Source organism: Patagioenas fasciata, chromosome 1 (assembly GCF_037038585.1).
Source record: "Patagioenas fasciata isolate bPatFas1 chromosome 1, bPatFas1.hap1, whole genome shotgun sequence".
NCBI classification, from domain to species: domain Eukaryota; kingdom Metazoa; phylum Chordata; class Aves; order Columbiformes; family Columbidae; genus Patagioenas; species Patagioenas fasciata.
Window position 1 is genome coordinate 95,344,080 of NC_092520.1, and position 21,903 is coordinate 95,365,982.

Below are 21,903 nucleotides of genomic sequence, written 5' to 3' on the forward strand. Positions count from 1 at the left end.
CTAGCTCATGTATAGTTGTCTGTGTTGAAGACACAATTTAAGTAAGATGAAAACCACTCCGTCAAGATAATATGTTTGTTAACTAAAACACTTAACTCCCTGGCTTTTATACAAATGTGTGCCTCTATTTGCTTCTACAAGAATACATCCTGTTTCCTCCACAGAGATTAACTTGTCTGGGGAGACTGGTTTGCTCCAGCTAACACTTGGGTAGGCTCAACACAAGCCTGAATAGGGATCTTGCTATACTTTCTAGCCAATCTCACTGCTTCTGTCAAAATGTCGTCGGTTTCTCCCATTTAGTAAGTGTTTGCCTGGGTTTCCACTTCTGATATGAAGAGGTCAGTGCAGGTAGACAGATATTATTTGGTGAAATATTACAGCAGGTTTTGAGAATCATCTGTCCTGGCATTTGCACAAGATTATTGGACAAATGCCCGTGGTTTGACAGGCTGAATCTTTGTGAAGTCATACACAAAAATTAAAGTATTGATCATGGTGCAGGAAGCTGAATTTTAATATGCATGAAGCAGCATTTCCTAGGATTAATTTGAAAGTCAAACAGGCTAGGCTGTCTCTGGCATTTAGGCTCCACTAATTTATGCAGCTATCTAGCACAAGCTACCTCTAAACCACCTATGAACACAGAACATAGATACAGCATTTAGGAAAATCTAAGCATTAGAGGCTTCCTTAATGCTAAACTTTCATTCCAGTAAGCAACAGTCGGATTAAATTTTGACTGGTATTTTCATTACTCTCATGGTTTATGAAAGGGATACATGGCTGCCTCTGGAAGATACTCCTAATATTGCAGATCTCCTGTATGAAATGCCTCGTTGCTCTGCTCCCCTCTTCAGTGACAGAGGCTGGGACAGTCAGACAGAGATATATTCTGTATACAATTACTAAACACAGCTCAGGGAAATCTGGTTTGAGATTTTATGTTTGCGGTAAGGTGAGTAGCTAAGCAGAAAAGGAAACCTCAGTCTTGGAGCTACAGCACTGGCATTAGAAGCTCCTGTTTTGAGGGACCAAAGTTAAAGACAAAACTGAAAAAATCCAGTAAAATCTCTGGAACTCCAAAGATGGAATAAACAGAGAATTATCTTCTCTAATGTCTTTTGAAATGCCTTGCCTTCAGTTCCTTTCTTTCACCCATAGAGAACCAGCATCATTCACACATTTGCAACTGTAGCTATTCCAAGCACAAATTCAATTATTCATGGAATTAATTTATTAATTGAATCTGGTAAATTTATCTTCACTAAATTAATTATTCTTATTTTCTTAAAACAAACTGTTATCACAAGTGGATTTGGTTTCTAGCTGGTTAACATACACCTCCTGTTTCCTCAGCTAACATTCGCTTCTAAATACTTGGAGATGCTCCAGTGACAAAGAATCAATTTTACTTTCAACTTTTGCCTGTCATTTCAATTAGACTAACATGCCAGAGACTTTCATTACACAAAAAGAAAAAAGGGAGTTTTGTCAGCAAAGAGAAGATTAAACAATTGAAAAAAGGAATGTCAGCTTGATGCATATTGCTCTTCACATGTGCCATTATGAAACATATTTCTTTTTTATCCCAAAAGAAGTAACAGGCATGCTTAAGGGATTTTATTTCGAACAGCTTTTTTTTGTTTCGTTCAAAGATGGTGGGTTAATATTTCTTCTGTCTTTAGCACACTGCCTAGGAAGCACATACAAGAAGCAAGGGCCGTGAAGAATAAAAAGAAATCAAAGTTCTGTACCAGGTTGCAGTCAATCTGCTTTTCCAACCAGGCAACAGCAAGAGATGCTGAGGAACAGTCACTGCAGGGAGCATCTCTGATGCAACTTTAACTCTATTGTGCACGTTGTATGCTTTGAAATAGTATGCCATCTCCTGGCATTTCTGACTCCTTTAGAAAACGATTAGATAGGCAATGTGCAGAAACTCTGAAGCCTCTGGCTGTTTTTTTGTTTTGTTTGTTGTGTTTTTTGGCCCAGCCTGGGAAAACTTCTAAAGGGTGCTTTAGAAGAAAAATACGTTTGTAATAGTTTTCCAAGCAATCAGGGAATTTCCCAAGCAAGGGAAGTAAGGTAACAGGTAACAGTTCCTGTACACTGGAAGATTATTTAGCCAAAGCAAGCCTGCATCTTGCCTGACACTGCATCTACACAACTTCTGATGTAAAATAGATGCACTGAAGATCTGTACCTCCTCATTCTCTGCAAGTTGCAAGAAAACTTGGAGATGAACTGCAAAAGCTGTATGAAGACTGAAGTACAAAGAGTGAAAGGTGAGAAACACCCCAAGTTTGTGGTTTGTGTTGTGAAGTAAGTGTATGCAAGTCACATACCTGTACATTGCCTGCCTCATTTTGAAAATTAAAAATACTTGTATATACTACCCAGAGTGGCATGCATGTATTCACTATGAATTTAGTTATAAAATATGGCTATATCATCATCTAAAAACTGGGCTGGAAAGACCTTGAGAGTTCACACAAGTCTATCCTTTCTCTTTAGACTAGATTCAAATATATCAGCACAATTTCAGACAGATATTTTCCAACCTGATTTTGAAGACTTAAAATAAATGGAGATTTTGTAACTCCCTACACTGCAAGACCTACTCCGTTGCTTAACTACTCTTATTATGAGCAAGTTTTCTTGAAATCTAGCTTGAATTTCCTGCTGCAGTTTAAGCCCATGCCTTCTTTTGCATTCTATTAGGAAGATGGAGAATAGATCATTACCTTTGTCTTTGCACCAGTCTTCAACCTACATGAAGTTTTATTGTTCCTTTCCCCACCAGTACCCTTATCTTTTTACAATTTAATAAGCCTAATGCATTAAACATTGCCCAGATATCACATTTTCTTCAACAGTTTCTCTAATAATATCTTCTGTTATCCTTTGGACTCTCTAATGTTGGTCCACAGCCTTCTTGAATACAGTTTCCAAACCCGCGTTCAACAATCCCAGGGTGTAGCATTTGGCTTTTCATAAGAGGCAGCTAATGTTCATCTTGGGATGCACAATATCCTCTTCTGAAGAATCTAGACAATTGCTCTCTACCCAGTACTTTTGTAGTTGGTTGTTCACAGTATCCATTGTCTTGCACTTACCCATGCTACTTTTTTTTTTTTCCAGACCGATTTCCGGGTTCATCAAGATCTGTCTGAATTCTAGTTCTGTCTCCAGTGTATTTGCAATCCCTTCCAGCCTTGTATCTCCACAAATTTAATAGGCACTGTTGCTATTTCATTATCCAGGTCACTAATGGAATCACCAAACAAAAGTGGACTCAGGGGAGATACCTATGCTGCTCTCTCCTGTCCACAACAACAAACCACTGGTCCCATAGCCACCCACAGAAGGGCAATGAATTTCATATCTAGTCTGAGCTGTCTCAGTGAAACCATGTTTCCCTAGCTAGGTTTCTCTCAATAAACATGCATCCTATCCCCTGGGCTTATCTCCATTGTTAAATGGGAGAGAGCCAGGGAGTGTGTTGAGCACTACACTCTGATGATCCACACTGCTTTTTAACTTGATCTTTGTCTCAGTTTTGTACTATGCCACATAGCTCTCTTCAAAACAGATCTGGTTTAGAGGGGCTAATGCTAAGCAGTGTAGGCAGATGTCAGTCAATGTCACATACTCTTGGGGCCAGGTGCTTCTCCTTGGCCCTCGTTTAATCAGCACTACAGATGAGGCCTACAATGACCACTGAGTCTCATCAGTAACTAAACCAAGTTTTTAGTTCTCCAAGGTCAAAACACAGAGATTTCCATCTTTTCTCACAACACCATCACAGAATTGTTTACCACGCTTTACGTCAGGCCTTCATTGCTCCTGGAAATGACATTTTAGAGTGTCTTGGTATGACAAGTTATCCAGTAATGGAGGCTATGACAAGGTCTTTCTAACCAGAAGCAAATTGGGTTAATATGAAATCAATACTTTATTGTATTTATAAATAAGGAACTTCAAGTTCTGCATCCCTGAACAGAGTAGTCAGACCAGTGATGTGTCTTCTCAATAAACTCTCTAAAGATGTGAAACTGTGACTGAGGTCATGGACTAGTTGTTCTCTCCAGGACTCCTGGGTTTTGCATTGCTTTCTTTCACAGATGAACAGACTGTTGGGGCTGCAAACAACCACCAGCCCTGGACCAGTTTTCAGTATGACTCTGGATGCCACTTTGGTCATATGATGGCTTCTGTTCAGGTCTTGCTGTTTTGGCTCATGTTTGAAAACATGACATCTATTTTTTGCTCAGCATTATTGAAGAAAACTGTTGTAAACAGAAGCTGTGAAATGTAACTTCCATACAAAATGTTGTTTTTTTTTTTTTCCTTAAATGCAAAACTGAAATGTTAGAAAATGCAAGATCAAAGCTTTGTTGGAAGCAGCAGAGGCAGCTCCTTGTCTTCCCATCTGCAGGAAAAACTTTCAAACCCATTTCTGGGAGTTATGCCTGGAAGACAACCTGCTGCCTGCAGTTCCAGGTATACCATGCAGTCAAGAAATCTGTTGCTTGGGATCCACTGAGGTACACCTGCACGTCCCTTTGCAGCAGGTCACAGAGAGTCCCTCAGCCTCCTTGGGCTCATGATCAGGGAAGCATCATGTCATGTCACAGGCTGGTACCCATAGGAAAGTCAGGAGACCACCCCCTGGGCTGCCAGGAGTCCTTCTGCCTCCTTTGTTGGCTCCAAGAAAACACCAGGTTTGTCCAAAGCATTTCAGTCAATGCACAAATTGTACCACATTATCTGGTCCCGAGTGCTCTGTCCTTTATGTGATACAGAAGGGAATGGTACTAATTCAAACGTGCTGAAATACACGGCAACTGACACCAAGGACTTGTTGTTAGACTATATTGTTGTACCTGGATGTGAGACTAGGTAGTGAGACAAAACCACAGTTTTATGAAAAAATCAATATCAAATTTGTTTCAGTAGGGCTTTGTGAGGAGATCTTTCAAAAATTGTATAAGCCAGCACATCGTCAGAATTAATTTCTACTCTGTTACATCTCTTCTGAGATCTGCTCTAAGACAAAAATAAGATAGGCAAAAAATGTAAAGTTGACAAAGTAATTAAAAGAATGAATGTGCTGTATTTGGGAGCTGGTAACAAAGCTGTGAAATAACTATGAAAAAGCTGTAAACAGTACATGAGATATATTAGAAAAAGACATATTTAAATACTATTCAAAATAATTTTTTTTACTAACCCCACAATTATACATTAGTTCTGTGCTATATAGAGACCAAGAATTAATAAACATAAATATCCTCATGTTGTAAAAATATACTGTATAGACACAGTGATGAACACTGCTTGTAGTACAAAAATCAATGAACATATAGTTTAAATTCAACCTTACAAATTCTGCTGACTTCCACTCAATAGTAACTTCATCTCCTTCACCAACTTTCGTCAGTTACCTCTTTCCTCATTTAAAGAGACTTTCAGCATCTCTTTAATCATTAAAGCCTCTACAATGTATAACAACAAATTGCGTCTGGTTTATAATTGCTTTTGCTTTATTTTCCATGCCTTTTATTGAAGTCTTTAAAATGGGAGAGGAACCAGCGGTCAGAAAGTACCATGCAAGTCTGCCTCACATTGAGAATTTTGGGTACATCCCATGCAAAATCAAGACAAGTCCTGTGTCTGCCTGAAACTATGGCACGGAAATTACCTGGGTGCTGGGAAATCATGTCAGCTAATTCTTGCTCTTTAAAGATCTAATCTAAGATAATTATATATACTTTCACATCATCTATTTTAACATGCTTATCACCTGGTTTATGATAACCATGTATGGAGTAAACAAAGAGAAGGGAAGCTTTTGGAAGAAGATTTATCCAGCTTCTCCTAGACATTTAGCTTATTTCCTTTAATGAAAGAAAAGCCTTGATTACTCCAGAATCAGCATAGGTGTCTGTCTTCAAGATGTCTAAAGTCAGGTGATTTGAATCCCCCCTTGAGTCTGTAAATTAAAGAGATAGAGAAGAGATGACTCTCTTCTTTCACGAAGCAACTCCCAGAGTATCCTGTGTATACTTTTAATAGGATATCAGTAAGACATTACGAAGAATATCCTTCAGGTGTTTTTTTTGAAGATTCTGTATGGTTTTGTGTTGGAAAATGTATCTCAAACATATAGGACTTCATAAGAAACCATGATATTTGTGCTAAATGTATTCCACTGGGACCTTATAAAAACCATGTGACCAGAGTTGGCAAGCTGCTGGCTATGAATTTATGAAAGAGAAGAAGGAAACCTGGAGAAAAAGTCTGGTTTACACCACTTTTTCCACTGAACAGAAAAAAAAAACCCAACACTGTAATGCACCCCGACTGGGGAGTCTGACTATAGTTTTTCCCTCACCAAGGTGCTCTACAGATTGACAGGAAAAGGTGCATAGAGATGCAAGAAACAGATTAATAGACTAGTCACTACTGCTGCTGCTACTGGTTCTCCTGCCACAGGACTGAGTATACAGAATGTAACTGGGAACAGTGGCTTGTGCCATCATCATATGCTTGTTTAATTTGACAGCAGGTTAAACCATGTATTCTTTTTTTTTCCTGTTGGTGCATTTAAACCAAAAGCTAAAAATGCAAAAGAACTAGAAGTCTTAAGAGTGTGTTTATTACAGAAAAAATCAGTATACTTAAAAGATCAGTCAGTTGACAGGGTCCTTAACAAAGGCAGTACCCAGAGAAGCTGAGAAGCTTCTGGACTATGTTGTAATGCCCACAGCCAGATCAGACCAGGCTATAAAATGGGGTCCCAGTCGAAGACCTCCTTTCAGTGGTCTTCTTGGAGAAGTGGGTCTGTAAACTGGAGCCCTCCTCTTAGACTGGGAGAACGTCTAGGGAGACTTGCCAGGACTCACCTTCTCCTGTGGTGAGTGGTTATTTACTGGATATATCATTGAATGAGCCCCTGCCTAACCCAGGTGAGTGACTATTTCTTGTGGGTAACTTGGAGTGAGAGGGATCTGGTTTTGTTTCTTGTATGTGTGCACGTTGTGGAGCCTCCTTATTTTTATGTTGTCATACCCCAATAATCTCCTCAACTGATATCCGAACCTGTATTTTATGTTGTTGGAGTGCTAAATAATTGTATAAACCCCATTTCTAGTCAGTTTATTTGCTACACTTTTCCAGCTAGAATAAAGTCTCTTTTGGAACTTCTTGTCCACCTATAATTGACTTTTGGGGTGCCCCTGTAACACTCCCCTTTGCTGGAGGGGTGGTGTTGGCAGCAGCACTGTTTATCAATAACAGCACTCACAAAGCTAACTGATGGGTGGGGAAAGCTTGAGTGACATCATAGTTTTGGAAGAAGGGACCTGTTGAGATCGGGGAAGCCAGAGCACTGCTGACTAGTAGAGCCATTGCAGCATCAGTGATCAGAGCAGGTATGCAGAGGGGCCTAGCAACTCAGCTCATAACTGCATGTGGTGATGAGAACTTGAGTCACACAACACAATGAAGGAAGGACGGCAGGAGAACATGCTCAAACAGGTAGTGGAAGGTGGTGGTCAGGATATCAGTAGGCTGGAAGTTGTGACTTCTGACAACATGAAAAGACTCCTGCTCCACTTGCAGATCTGCAAATACAGAGTCTGTATAATTCTGTGGATGCTACCGAGGATGAATAAGACCCATCAGAGGATTCATCATGGCCATCTGAGTGTCTGCACAAAAGGGAAAAGGCATGTGATTGTTATAGGAGACTCTGTCCTGCAGTGGATGGAGACATCGATTTGCCAGCCTGACCTAATATCTTGAGAGTGTTTGGTTTGACAGGTTTTAAGATCTGAGATGTGTGGATATATTGCCAAGGCTTATCAACCCTTGGACTATTTTCCCTTGCTGCTTTTCCATGTGGGCATCGAAAGCATCAGAGTCAACATGAACCATATCAAGAGTCATAACAGAGTTTGAGAGATGAGAGTGAAGAACAGGGGGCCAAGGTGGTATCTCCTCAGGCCTTCTGATGAGGGAGAATGCTTAAGCAGAAGTGAGTCAATTGATGTTGCAGAACTGGTCTAGCAGTCAGAGTTTTGTATCCTATGACTGTAACACTGTGAGTGTTGAAAGCTACTGAGCAGGGATGAAATATATCTGGCAAAGTGTAGCAAGAGCATCTTTGCAAAGAGGCTTGCTAATCTACTATTGAGGGCTTTAAATCAGCTGTGGTTGTGGAGAGCTACCATAATAGTGAAACAAGGGCACAAAGGTGTAAAAAGGTGTGTCCAGGAGACAACATTATAGAAGAGGATCTCACTTTTGCCCTTTAAGAGCAGCACAATTTAGGATCCATCTCAAATGCCTGTAAACCAATGCATGTATCTTAGAGAACAATAATTGGAAGTGTCTATGTAGTTGCAGAGCTACAGCCTTATTGGGATAATAGTGACATGGTAGGATAGCACTTGTGACTGTTGTTCTGCAGTGGAGGGATGCAGTCTCTTCAAGAAGTAATTGCAGGAAGGTGTGAAGGAAGCCTTGCACTTTGTGTAAAGGATTTTCTTTATTTCATGGGCTGCTGACCCCAGAGCAGGTGACAAACCAATAGAGAGCTTGTGGTTAAGAATCAGAGGGCAGATCAATATTCACAGTACGAGATATCTGCTACAGATCTTGTGATCAAGAGGAGAAGGTAGAAGAAGCTGTCTTCAAGCAGCTGAAGAAAGCTTCACAAGCACATATGTTGGTACTCATGGGTGACTCTTACCACACAGACAACTGCTGGAAAGGCAATTAGACTGGAAGCAAGCAACCTAGGTAATTTCTGGAGACTAGTGACGACCATTGCTTGATGTAGGTGATGATTGAACTGGCTAGTAGAAATGATCTTTGAACCTGTTGTCCATGAACAAGGAAAAAGTGGTTGAAGATATGAAGGCCTATGACAGCTTTGGCTGTTGTGACCATAAGACTAAAGTTCAAGATCCTAAGAGGAGTGATCCCAGGGCAAAGGGGCTCAGAACAGTTGGCTAATCTTCAAGGACAGGTTCCTCAGAGCACAAGAATGGTCCATTTCTGTGTATGGAAAGTTGAGCAAGCATGGCAGAAGGCCAGTATGGATGAACATGTAGATCCTGATTGAACTCAAATGCTTTTTTTTTTTTTTTTTTTTTTTTTGAGGACAAAAACAAGGATGATTTCCTTGAGTAGATCAGCAGCAAAAGGAAGGCTAAGGGGAATTTGGGCCCATTGCTCAATGAAGCAAGGTACTTAGTGAAAAGGAATTTGGAAGGAGCTAAAGTACTCAATTACTTTTTTGCCTCAGTTTTCACTGGCAAGATTTGCCCTCGAGTCTCCAGGTCTCTGAACCTTCTTGAAGAGTATTTGGGAGTCAAGCTGTACTCACAGTAGAGGGAGATTGAACTAGAGGGCACTTAAGAATCACTTAATTAGACATACAAAAACTCATGATACCAGATGGGATGCATCTGAGGGTGTTGAAGGAAGTGTCTGATGACATTCTGAGGCTGCTGTTGGCTGTATTTTAAAGGCGATGGCAATCAAAGGGGCTTCTGATCACTGGAAAAAAGACAAATACCACCCTCATTTTCAAGAACAGCAAGAGGGAGGATCCAGATAATTACAGGCTGGCCAACCTAATCTCAATACTGTGAGATGGGTATTGAGCAAATCCTACTGATGCCGTTTTTAAATCCAAGAAGGAGAGGAAGGAACAGCTGATGTGAATTCATCAAAGGCCAATCATGCTTCACCAACATGGTTGCTTTCAATGACAAGGTGACTGGCACTGTGGACATGGAGAGATCAGTGGTTATCGTATTCCTCAACTTTAGCAAAGCTTTTGACCCAGTCTTCTACAGTCTCGTTATCATCAGACTGGTGAAATAGAGGCTGAATAAGTGAACAATAAAATGGATGGAAACTTGTCTATACTGCTAGGCTCAGACTTGTGATCAGTTCTGCAAAGTTCAGCTGCAAGTCAATAATTAGTAGTGTCCCTTAGGGATTTTCTGGGACAATACTGCTTAATGACTTCATTACTGATCTGAGAGAAGGAACAGGAGCACACTGTCAACAAGTTTGTGAATGGCCTGAAACTGGGGGGGGCAATAGTTTATCTGCTGGAGAGCAGGGGCTATTGTTCAGGAGGACCTAGACAGGTTGGAGAAATGGGGTGACCGAGGTCTCATGGAGTTCAGAAAGAGGAAATATAAAGTCCTACATCTGGGACAGAATAACCTCCCACGCTAGTACAGCCTGATGGCAAACAATCCAAGAGACAGCTCTGAAGAAAACGAGGTCTGGCACTAGCAACTCTGCATTCATAAAAGTGTAGCCGGCAAGTCCAGGGATGTGATCCTTCCTCTCTACTCTGCACTTGTGAGGCTGTGTCTAACTACTCAGTCCAGTCTTGGGCCCTCTAGTACAAAAAAACCCCAGACATACTGGAGCAAGCACAGGGCAGGGCTGTCAAGGGATGGTCAGAAGGTTGGAGCACAGTGCATACCAACAAGGACAGCTGAAACAGCTGTCTGTCAACCTTGAGAGAAAGTTCAGGAGATATATGTCATCTCCATATACTTCATCAGAAGACACAGAGCAGATGGAGCCAAGCTCTACTTGCAGCTGCAGGGTGGAAAAATTCTGATCAACTGGGAGAAAAAAACATACTGTGAGGCCATGGTCAAATATTGGAACTGAGGTCCGAAGGGACTGTGGGATCTCCATGCGTGGAAGTGTGTAAGACTTCACTACACATGTTCCCGAGCAACCTGATGTAATTAAACTTACTTTGAGAAGTGGGTGGGACCAGACAACCTTCAGAGGAACCTTCCAACCTAAATTCTGTTATTCTATAGAAATTAAAAAATAAAAATCCACTTGCCCAAAATATATATACAAAAACGGAAACCAAACACTGATAGAGCTAATGAGCAACTGCCTGAGAAAAAGAAACACATTAGATTGTCATCAAGTCATTTCCTAAGTTAGACAGGAGAAAGACTCCAATAAAACTCCAATGATACTTTAGGCCATTGGCAGTACTGTCTGTCTTTAACATCTGAAAACTTTTTGTGCACAGTTGCCCAAATAAATTCTGCTTTTAGGTTTCGCTGTCAGGCAATCAGACAGTGATAGTGAGGTTGTATTTTTTCACATCTTAATGTGAGTGGAATGAAGACAAGAACAAACTGACAATGTCCTGAAAAGGAAATTCACTGAGGAGAGTGGTCTCCAGTTATTATCCTTTTATAGTGCCATTCTACTTTCATGACTCCTTTCCATTAATCTCCAGGCATCCCGTGGAGAAAGCAGAAGACTGATGCAAAATTTAATGACCTGCTTTGTTGGAAACAGCAGGATAAGCTTGTTTATAATGTTTGATTCTATCAGCAAATGACTGACCAATGGATCACCATCAACAAAACCCCAACAGCAACAACAGCAATAATGACTACACTTTTCTAATCAACAAGGCAAAACCGATTTTAACACTTTTATTTCTGATTGAGTGATGTCATACTGTTTGTTGACATCCAAATTACATAGTAAGTCTATATTTCTTCATCTCTTTACCTTTCTCTGTTTTCCCTGTCAGTTCTAATGCTTTCTTAGCCCTTTCTGCACCAGGAAATTCTTCTTTTTAACCTTCATTCTCCTGCCTTCAGCACACACTGTGCTTCTTTCTGTGTTGCTCTTTACCTGTTCTGAGATTACAGTTTCTCAGGCTGGTTAGCCATTGCATACTTTGTGTCACTTTGTGTCACAATGACCTTTTCTGGACACTTTCTGATATCTAAATTTTATTTAATCTAATCCCATTTCTTCCTTGTTATGTAGTGTACTGATCTGAATGCAACAAGAGGTCGTTCATGGTGGTTTTTTTTTTGGTTTGTTTGGGGGTTTTTTGTTTGTTTGTTTGGTTGTTTTGTTTGTTTGTTTGTTTGTTTGTTTTTGTTTTCCCCCCAGAAATAACCTAAATCCTATTTTCTGTTGCCCTTTTAAAAGCACTGACAATACACATATACAACCCAAGGCAGCAGGTGCTGGAGCAGCCACCGAAGGCAGTTCCTTCCACAACCCCCCAACAGGAGCTGAACCACGCTAGTGTATTTGCCGGGATTCAAACCATGTGCAATGTCAGTGGTACCACTGGGAAAACCTGCACTAACAGAATGGGATGGCAGCCTGCACTGCAGTGAATGTAACACCTGTTGCTTCCCTGAGGCCTGGGCAGAATAAGTGTGATGAGCATCCTGCCAGTATGCTGGGAGATGAGCAGACCTAGAAGGAAGCTGTCCAACATGGGACCATTACAGGTGGTTTTGAGAAGCCAACTCCTACAACGAATTGGACGTAGATGTGGGAGGAAGTGGAGTTAAGAGCTGTGGGAATGTGGGCTGTGAGTTAGTATCATAGATGATACTTATTTTAACTTAAATTCTGGTATGTTTTGGTTCTTATATTTGAAGAATGAAGGACGCATTAAAAAATTTCTGTATTTTTTCCTGTATTTGCAGAGTAAAAAACAGAGAAATTTCTGCCTAATAATGCCTATACAATAACATAGGTACAACAATAAAGCAGTATGACATTGGATGCTTGCTTGCCCTTTATCTTGGCTAGAGAATAGATTGCAGTGGAGAATAATTTCTATTTTTCACATGTTAATCATATTTATGGTTTGAAATATCCCGGGCAAATACTGTCTGTAGAACTCAAAATATTTAAAAGGAAATGTCTGCATTCTCCTGTACAGGAGCAGAAGAAATTTTAACAGCTTCTGCCCTGCAAAGCAAATGGAACTTTGCAAGAAGCAGTAAATCTTATCTTGTAATATGTCAGCGTCATATGGGGGTTGTATTTTTGTAGTAAAAATGTGATAGGACCAACAGAGTTAATTTATTTTCCTGTTGGTGACTTAAACATCAAAGTAGTGTTCTTTTATACAGGACTGTCCTGTTAGCATAAGTGTCTAAAATTTACTGTATTGACTTGTTCTCAGCATATACTTACTGCTTGTAAAATATAATCTGCAAATAATATAGCCTTCCCGTAAGTCTGCATTTACTACTGTCCTTTTCTCTTTCTCCTCACTAATGCTTAAAGACTGAATTTGCCTTTCTGCTTAAATGTCAGACTTTTAGCGAAGTTTTTCTGCGACCAAGGCTTTGACTGGGAGAAGTCTGTTCAGAAAATTTTTATAGCTTTATACCTCCAACTACAGCACTTGCTACTTGCGGTGACAGAACACATGACAAAGACACAGGTCATCTATTTATTCCCCTCCTAGCTCTAATTTAGGACCACTTCCTCTATCAACTATCTGTCTCTGCCAACAGTGAATCACACAAGAACTTTCTTAGGCCATATAGACCGTGTCTGCACAGAGGTGTTAGCATTCAAGCACCTCTGCAGCAGACTTTTCTCATTGCAAAGCTGGCTGAATAAAATAACTTTTTAATTCACAGTCCTTTTAAGGATAAAAGATAACAAATAACTCTGTTAGAAATAAAGTTTGGGGAGTTCATCCCATATTTGAAGTGTCCTGAGGTCTTGTACTTATTTAGAGATGCCCAAGTTGGCTTCTGGAACCTGACCACTGAGTGTGATTACCACCTCACTCACCGCAAAGGACTGATAAAGAAGATTCACTCTGTAAGTCACAACTCATGCTGATCTACAAAACACTAGCAAGAAGTGGTACAGGGCCTGTCCTCATAGATACATATTGTGTATATAGATATACACACATATGTGTATGTGCACATATATAGCTATATGTACACACGTGCATATATCCCTTCATGCACACAGGCAGCAACAGGATGGCTACACACATATGTGTTAACAATTAACAGAAAACGTGAATGCTTCCAAGTGCCTCTACCTTTGGCTAAGGTGTATGGTGGTACCCTCACATCATGCCATAATGAACACCTCAATAATATAGCAGTAAAATTCAGTACAGTCCAAGACAAGCTAAATAAGTAACTACCGTTGTCATTGTCCATAATTAGGTGCTGCAAAAGGTAACTGTATAATGAACAGGCTTAAAAAATAATTTTGTAAATGAGAGAACTGCATATTAAAGAAAAAAACTAGCCAAGGATGTTTATTTTATTGGTGATGTAAGCATACAAAAAATATTGCTAACAAAGCCTCAGGAAGAAACATTGCAGCTTGGTGCATGGTAAGTAACGCGAGAGCTAGCAGCACCACCTGGTGTCCTCTCCAACCCCCCAGAGAAGCACTTGGTCCCCACTCGGACCAGAACCCAAACATCAAGGTCCAGAGCTGTAAACTCTGACCTCTTTGACCCACTGTGTGACACAGAAATGTACGAACCATGATGGAAAAATCTCTGTGCAGTTTACATTTAAATGGTAGGCTCAAGATAGTTTGGTTTGCATAGTTAAAATTATTAAAGTAATGAAGTTAGGAGTTAATAGTCTCAAAATATAAAACAAGCAAACCAACCCTTAACTTTGGATGTGACTAATAAACCTTCTTTATAGTAGGATGCATCAGTTTAAGCACAGTCATCAATGGAAATGCCTGTTTTGCCCCGTCTCCCCTTGAGTACCTACAAAATTAGGTCACTTGCAGGAAGAGTGGGCTGGGTGAGGCTGTGTCTGCCTGCAGGTTCCCATTCAGACCTACCCTCTGGCCTTCTCTCTCAACCAGCTTTGAAAACAAGCCTGATGCACTTTTGGAAATTTCCCTGTCAAACTCCTCCTACTTCTGGAACAATATTTTCCTTATCTATTAAAGGAAGATTGCATTTTGCAACTTGCAGTGCTACCTAAGTCCTGCTTAAAAACTAGATCAAAATCATGAATAAAAACTAAATAAGTACTTTTTGCAACGTATGTTGAAATAAATATGCATGGGTATTTACAAAGAGCAATTGTCTCTTGTATTTGAAGACAGGGAGAAAGATAACGGATATTCAATTCAATTTTTTTCTTGTCACTTTCTCAGCAGGTAATAGCATGTGGACCTAGAGTGGGCAAATGCTCCAGGCATAAATAAGCTTATTCACAAGCAGATAGGTTTGTTCATAAGTCATTACGTTCCTTCACACATGAATACTCAAACCAAAAAGGCAGGAACTTAGATGAAAACACATCTAAGTATGGGGATATAAGCAACATGCCTCCAGCTACAACAGGGTTCTTGCAGCTCGTCCTGTAAAAGGTAACTGAGTACATTAAAAAAAAAAACAAAACCAAACCAAAACAAAAAAACCCCAACTAAACACACACAAAAAATACCCAAACCACAAAATAAACAAACAAACAAACAAAGACAAAACCTCACAAAAACACCTTAATAGAGACTCGATTTCGATTATGAGTTTTGAAATGATTTATAAGTTGGCGCTCTGCCATAGGTCTTAAGCAGTGCAAAAGTTTGGTAGGTGGGAAAAAACCAAAACTAACCTTCAGTCATCCCTGTAGCCCCAGAATCCTCCTTCACCCTGCCTTAGCGTGAACAAACAGCAGGAAAAGAAGCAGGAGGAACAGCACCAAGCACTGAGTATCTGCAAACACACTGTTTCAGCCCCCAAAGCCAGTACTGCCCATCTGTGATTGCCCTGTGGGACTTACTGTGGGGTAGGGATGTGAGCAGAAGACGGTGTATTTCCGAATGATGCCGTTCAGCTTGAGGGGAGGGAGCCAGGAGACGAAGACAGTGGAGGCTGAAGACGCAGCTGCTTTAACACCAGCGGGGGGACCTGGAACTGGAAACCCAAGATGTGTTAGAGCAGTCCAAGGCAGTCACAGGGTCATCCTAGTGTAATGGATGAATAAAAAGGAAAAGGAGAACATGTTGCTTTGGTGACCATGTCTCTGTGGACAGAGATGGACATCTTGTGTTAGGAAGTAACCTCCATGCTGCCCATGCCAGTGAAATTGCCAAAAAATGTGTTATTATAAATTGCCAATTTTAAACACATAGCTAATGACAAATTATTATTTACTGTATAAATAACACACTTGTGAGCAGTTTACAGAATCACAGAATCGACTGGGTTGGAAAAGACCTCAGAGATCATCGAGTCCAACACTTGGTCCAACTCTAGTCCGTTTACTAGATCATGGCACTAAGTGCCATGTCCAATCTCAGTTTAAAAACCTCCAGGGACGGCGAGTCCACCACCTCCCTGGGCAGGCCATTCCAATGCCTGACCACTCTCTCTGTAAAGAATTTCTTTCTAATATCCAGCCTAAATTTCCCCTGGCAGAGTGTAAGCCCATGCCCCCTTGTCCTATTGCTAACTGCCTGGGAGAAGAGACCAATCCCCACCTGGCTATAACTTCCCTTCAGGTAGTTATAGAGAGTGATGAGGTCACCTCTAAGCCTCCTCTTCTCCAGACTAAACAACCCCAGCTCCCTCAGCCTCTCCCCATAGGTCTTATGTTCAAGTCCCTTCACCAGTCATGTTGCTCTTCTCTGGACCCGCTCCAGCACTTCTACGTCTTTCCTGAACTGAGGGGCACAGAACTGAACACAATACTCCAGGTGTGGCCTCACCAATGCAGAGTACAGGGGAAGGATCACTTCCATTGTCTTGCTGACCACGCTGTTTTTGATACAGGACAGGATATCATTGGCCTTCTTGGCCACCTGGGCACACTGTTGGCTCATATTGAGCTTCCTGTCAATCAGTACCCCCAGGTCCCTTTCTGCCTGACTGCTCTCCAGCCACTCTGCACCCAGCCTGTAGCGCTGCAGGGCGCTGTTGTGGCCGAAGTGCAGCACCCGGCACTTGGCCTTATTGAACTTCATCCCATTGGAATCAGCCCACTTTTCCAGTCTCTCCAGATCCCTCTACAGAGCCCTCCTGCCTTCCAGCAGGTCGACACTCCCTCCCAACTTGGTGTCATCAGCAAATTTGCTGATGATGGTCTCAATCCCCTCATCTAAATCGTCAATAAAGATGTTAAACAGGACAGGACTCAACACTGACCCCTGGGGAACACGACTAGTGACTGGCCGCCAGCTAGATGCAGCCCCATTCACCAGTACTCTCTGGGCCCGGCCCTCCAGCCAGTTCTTAACCCAGCAGAGAGTACACATGTCCAAGCCACAGGCTACCAGCTTTTGCAGGAGTATATTATGGGAGACAGTGTCAAAGGCCTTGCTGAAGTCCAGATAGACCACATCCACGGCTTTCCCCTCAACCACCAGGTGAGTCATCTGATCCTAAAAGGAGATCAGGTTGGTCAGACAGGACCTGCCCCTCCTAAACCCATGCTGGTTGGGTCTGATCCCTTGTCCATCCTGAAGGTGTTGTGTGATTCCATTCAGGATGATCTGCTCCATAACCCTGCCAGGCACCGAGGTCAGGCTGACAGGCATGTAGTTGCCAGGGTCAGCTTGGCAGCCCCTTTTGTGGACTGGGGTAACATTGGCCAATTTCCAATCATATGGGATCTCCCCAGTGAGCCAGGACTGTTGGAAGATGATGGAAAGCGGTTAGGCGAGTTCTTCTGCTAGCTCCCTCATCACCCTAGGATGGATCCCATCTGGTCCCATAGACTTGTGAGGATCCAGATGGCTCAGTAAATCACCAACTATTACCTCCTGGAATACAAGGGGTCTACTTGGCTTCCTATCTCTGCCAACCACCTCCAGAGATGAGTTCTCCTGAGGGCCACCTGTCTTACTGGTAAAAACTGAGGCAAAGCAGGTATTAAGTACCTCAGCTTTCTCCTCATCTTTGTTAACTATATTTCCCTCAAAGTCCAACAGAGAATGGAGGTTTTTCTTGCTCCTTCTTTTGTTATTAACATATTTGAAGAAGGACTTTTTATTATCCCTGACAGAATTGGCCAAATTAACTTCAAATTGCACTTTTGTTTCCCTGATTTTTTTTCTGCATGATCTAGCTATTTCCGTAAATTCTTCATAAGTAGCCAGCCCTTTTTTCCACAGTCGGTAAAGTCTCTTTTTATTTCTGATTTCATTCAGAATCTCCCTGTTTAGCCAAGCTGGTTGTCTTCCCCACCGGTTAGCCTTTCGGCACACTGGTATAGCCTGTTCCTGTGCACTCAAAACCTCCTGCTTGAAGCATGTCTAACTCTCCTGGGCCCCCTTGTTTTTAAGCATTTTTTCCCAGGATATGCTCTGAACTAGACTTCTGAATAGGCAAAAATCTGCCCTCCGGAAGTCCAGCATAGAGATTTTGTTAATGGTTTTCCCTGCATCTCTGAGTATTGAAAATTCTATTATTTCATGGTCACTATGCCCCAGGCGGCCTCCAACCACTACATCTCCCACCAGCCCTTCTCTGTTTGTAAACAGTAGGTCTAGCGGGGTCTTGCCCCTGGTAGGCTCATTTACCAGCTGATTAAGGAAATTGTCCTCTATACACTCTAGGAACTTCCTAGACTGCCTCTTCTGTGCAGTATTGAGCTCCCAGCAGATATCCGGTAGGTTAAAGTCACCCACAAGAACAAGGGCCATCGATTTTGAGACATCTGCCAGCTGTTTGTAGAATAATTCATCTCCTTCATCGTCCTGGTTGGGCGGTCTATAACAGACACCCACGAGGATGTCAGCCTTGTTGAACTTCCCTCTGATTCTGGTCCACAGGCACTCAACCTTGTCACTGCTGACCTCAAGTTTAACAGAGTCGAGTGACTCTCTAACATACAAAGCCACCCCTCCACCTCTCCTACCCTGCCTATCTTTTCTGAAGAGCTTGTAGCCACACATAGCAGAACTCCAGTCATATGAGTCATCCCACCATGTTTCTGTGATGGCAACTATGTCATAGCTTTCCTGCTGCACGATGGTTTCCAGTTCCTCTTGTTTGTTGCCCATACCGCGTGCATTAGTGTACATGCACTTCAAGTGGGCTGCTGATTTCACTCTTAATTCGGGCTTTCCATCCTTAGGTTGATCTTTGGAGAGCCCAGTTTCAATCCCTTCCCCCTTCAAACCTAGTTTAAAGCCCTCCTGATCAGCCCCGCCAACTTATGGGCTATAGTCCTCTTGCTCTCCCTAGAAGGATGAAGCCCATCTGATTTGAGGAGACTAGGTACCATGGAGTTTGCCCCATGGTCAAAAAACCCAAAATTTTGATGGTGACACCAATCCTTAAGCCACCTGTTGATGAGATGGGCTTTTCTACTCCTCTCTTTATTTATCTCCTCATCCATCCCAGATAGCACAGGAACTGAGGCAAATATCACCTGTGCTCCTGCCCCATGAACTGATCGACCCAGTGCTTTAAAGTCTTTTTTAATTATCTTGGTACTTCTTCTGTTAATGTCCTTGCTGCCAGCTTGGACTACTAACAGGGGATAATAGTCTGAGGGCTGAATTAGCTTGGGAAGTCTTCTATTAATGTTCCTCACCCTGGCCCCAGGAAGGCAGCAGACCTCCCTGTGGGATGGGTCTGGGTGACATATAGGGCCCTCTGTTCCCCTCAGAAGGGAGTCGCCAACTACTACCACTCTTTTTCTTTTGGACATACACAATAGAGCTGTGAATTTCATTAAGTGGAGAGCAAATGAACTGTAGTCTCTGACGTGACCCAGGTCTAGATGGTGGTGTGATGTGTGAGTAGACATATGGCCACACAGTGTCCTTATCTCCAGCCTTGCCCTCAACAGCTCAGACCTCTATCTGGCACTGCAGTCTATAAAAACATATCTATCTCTCTAATTACAGCAGCTATCTAGGTAAACCACTGAAAACGGTCACAGAGAAAAACAAACAAACAAACAAACAAAAACAACAACAAAACCTCCACTAAAACCAAACCTCCTTTCTAAAACCACATACAAAAAACTTCAGCTAGGGAATGCTAAAATTTTGGACGTAATCTTAATATTTTTTGCATGCTTGCTTTAATTTCATGAGCATATGTTATTTTCCAAACACGCCTTACACTGTCCAATGTTCTCCAACTTTGGAAGTGCTCTTATACTAATGCGGAAAACTTCACACTTGCTAGAATAACACACTACACATAAGCATATCTTTAAATGAAATAGAAATTGCTACATTCAATATTAGAATAAATTGTTTTAAAGCTTCCTGGAAAAAAACAAACCAAACCAAACCAAACCAAGCCAAACCAAACCAAACCAAACCAAATCAAACCAAACCAAACAAAACAAAACAACAAAGCATTGTTAACAGGAAAATATTTAAAAATATTTTTTAAACCATAAATATAAATAATTTGGAATGTATTTGTAATACTGCATGTGGAGAATATTAATGCTAAATTATTGAAATAGATAAGTTGTGTTGGAAATCACTACATGTAGTATTGAAGACAAAATGAAACATTTTAATGGATTCTTTTCTCTGCAGAACTTCTGGTTAATGATGATTTTTTTTTGGTCTATTTTCAAGCAAAAGAACCAAATGTTAGAATTTCCAGTAGAATGACAGTTCCAGTGCTTGATCAGCTTTCTTAACTTCCACGGAAGAAGTTATTGCATAATACAGAGGGAAAACCCCTTGTCCAGCAAGCTGATCTTTATAGATGGATCCCTAATCTTGGTTCTATTGCATTTAAACAAGTAGATATTATGCTGGTACAAAACTTTGTCTATAAAGATAAGCCAAAAAACCTGGAGTCTAAATTTCCTTAGCTTTGTGGCTAGCTACTTCAGGTTGGAAAAAACATATAAGGAGAACTTCAATTTAATATTTGTATAGGTACTTCTGGAAGATATAAAAAAACTGACAGATAGGCACTACTCAGTGCAACATTTCTGAATTTGCATTTTCTATGTATGGTATATTGAGAAAGCTAATAAGGTATCAAATGGGTATGTCATGATTATAATTGCATGCAAACCCAGCCCCTTGCTGCAAAGACGTTAATTCAGTTAGCAGTTGTATTCGATGGGGGGTAAATACTGATGCTTGACAGCATTCAACTTGTTATTTGTACCTGGCTCATTAGAAATGCCATTTGTTCCCACTGCTGACGAGTGAAAGCTAGCTCTCCAGGGTAATTACTTAACTCATGGGAGGATTCCTCTATGGTTAGTAATGTTTCCTGGAAATCACTGCAAATAGATGTATGAGGTTAAAGTAATTTATTGTTAAATTAGGGTGTGATCTATAGGGACAGGTTCTGATGGTAATTGGTCATGCCTGTCAATCATTGAGTGATTAATTCAGAATTCATCTAGCATTTTCCAGTCAATGGACACATGTGGAAAACCTTATTTGTTGTTAGACTGTTGTATTTCTGTCTGGTACACAGACCAGTAGAAAGAGGGGCTAGAAAGAAAGTTGGGAAGTCCTATAGTCAAATTTCTGAAGGTTTTCTAATCCAAGGACCCCTCTGCCACGAGAATTAGAATTAGGCAACAGGTTTTGCAGTGATGTCAGAATTACACTGAATGTTCATTACAAGTCCTCTTTTTGCTGCGTTGTCTTTGTTTGCTGGGTCGTGCATGTGGAAATGACTGTGTGTGGGGAAGCGTTTACTTTTCCTTAGCAAGAATTCTGCAGAATGTCATCTGATGCCTTACAAACCACTACTGTCCTCTGTCCAGAGGGTAAAGTCATTGTTCAGACTCATCCCTTGGACCTAAACAAGATTATTATGAGTTAACTCAGCATTATCTAAAACATTTGTTATTAAACATGGGTTTCTTGAGTGTCTGAAGAAGTTGTGGTGGGGCAATGTGGTGCCTGCCCTATCTTGGAGAGGAAAGACTCCAGCCTTGCTATGCTGACTTAAGGTATTTTCTCTTATTGTAATTGTATCCCATAGCCTTGCTAGCTTCAGTTGTTATGGAACAGCAGTATCAGGAGACCTGGGCTGTCTTATCGAATTCTCCATGGTACTTTATTTAGGACACTGATTCCTGCAGATCCCAAAAGAGACAAAATAAATAT

The 21,903-nt window shown here is 41.3% G+C and overlaps 1 protein-coding gene across 2 annotated transcripts in view; it reads right to left on the minus strand.

Moving 5' to 3' along the window:
• DSCAM (DS cell adhesion molecule) overlaps positions 1–21,903 on the minus strand; it is a 474,141-nt gene that overhangs the window by 60,398 nt on the left and 391,840 nt on the right. For both annotated transcript variants that reach the window (XM_065841400.2, XM_071811281.1), the window contains exon 20: positions 15,630–15,763. In XM_065841400.2, coding sequence (XP_065697472.1) covers positions 15,630–15,763 — 134 coding nt within the window. The remainder of the gene's footprint in view (positions 1–15,629; positions 15,764–21,903) is intronic.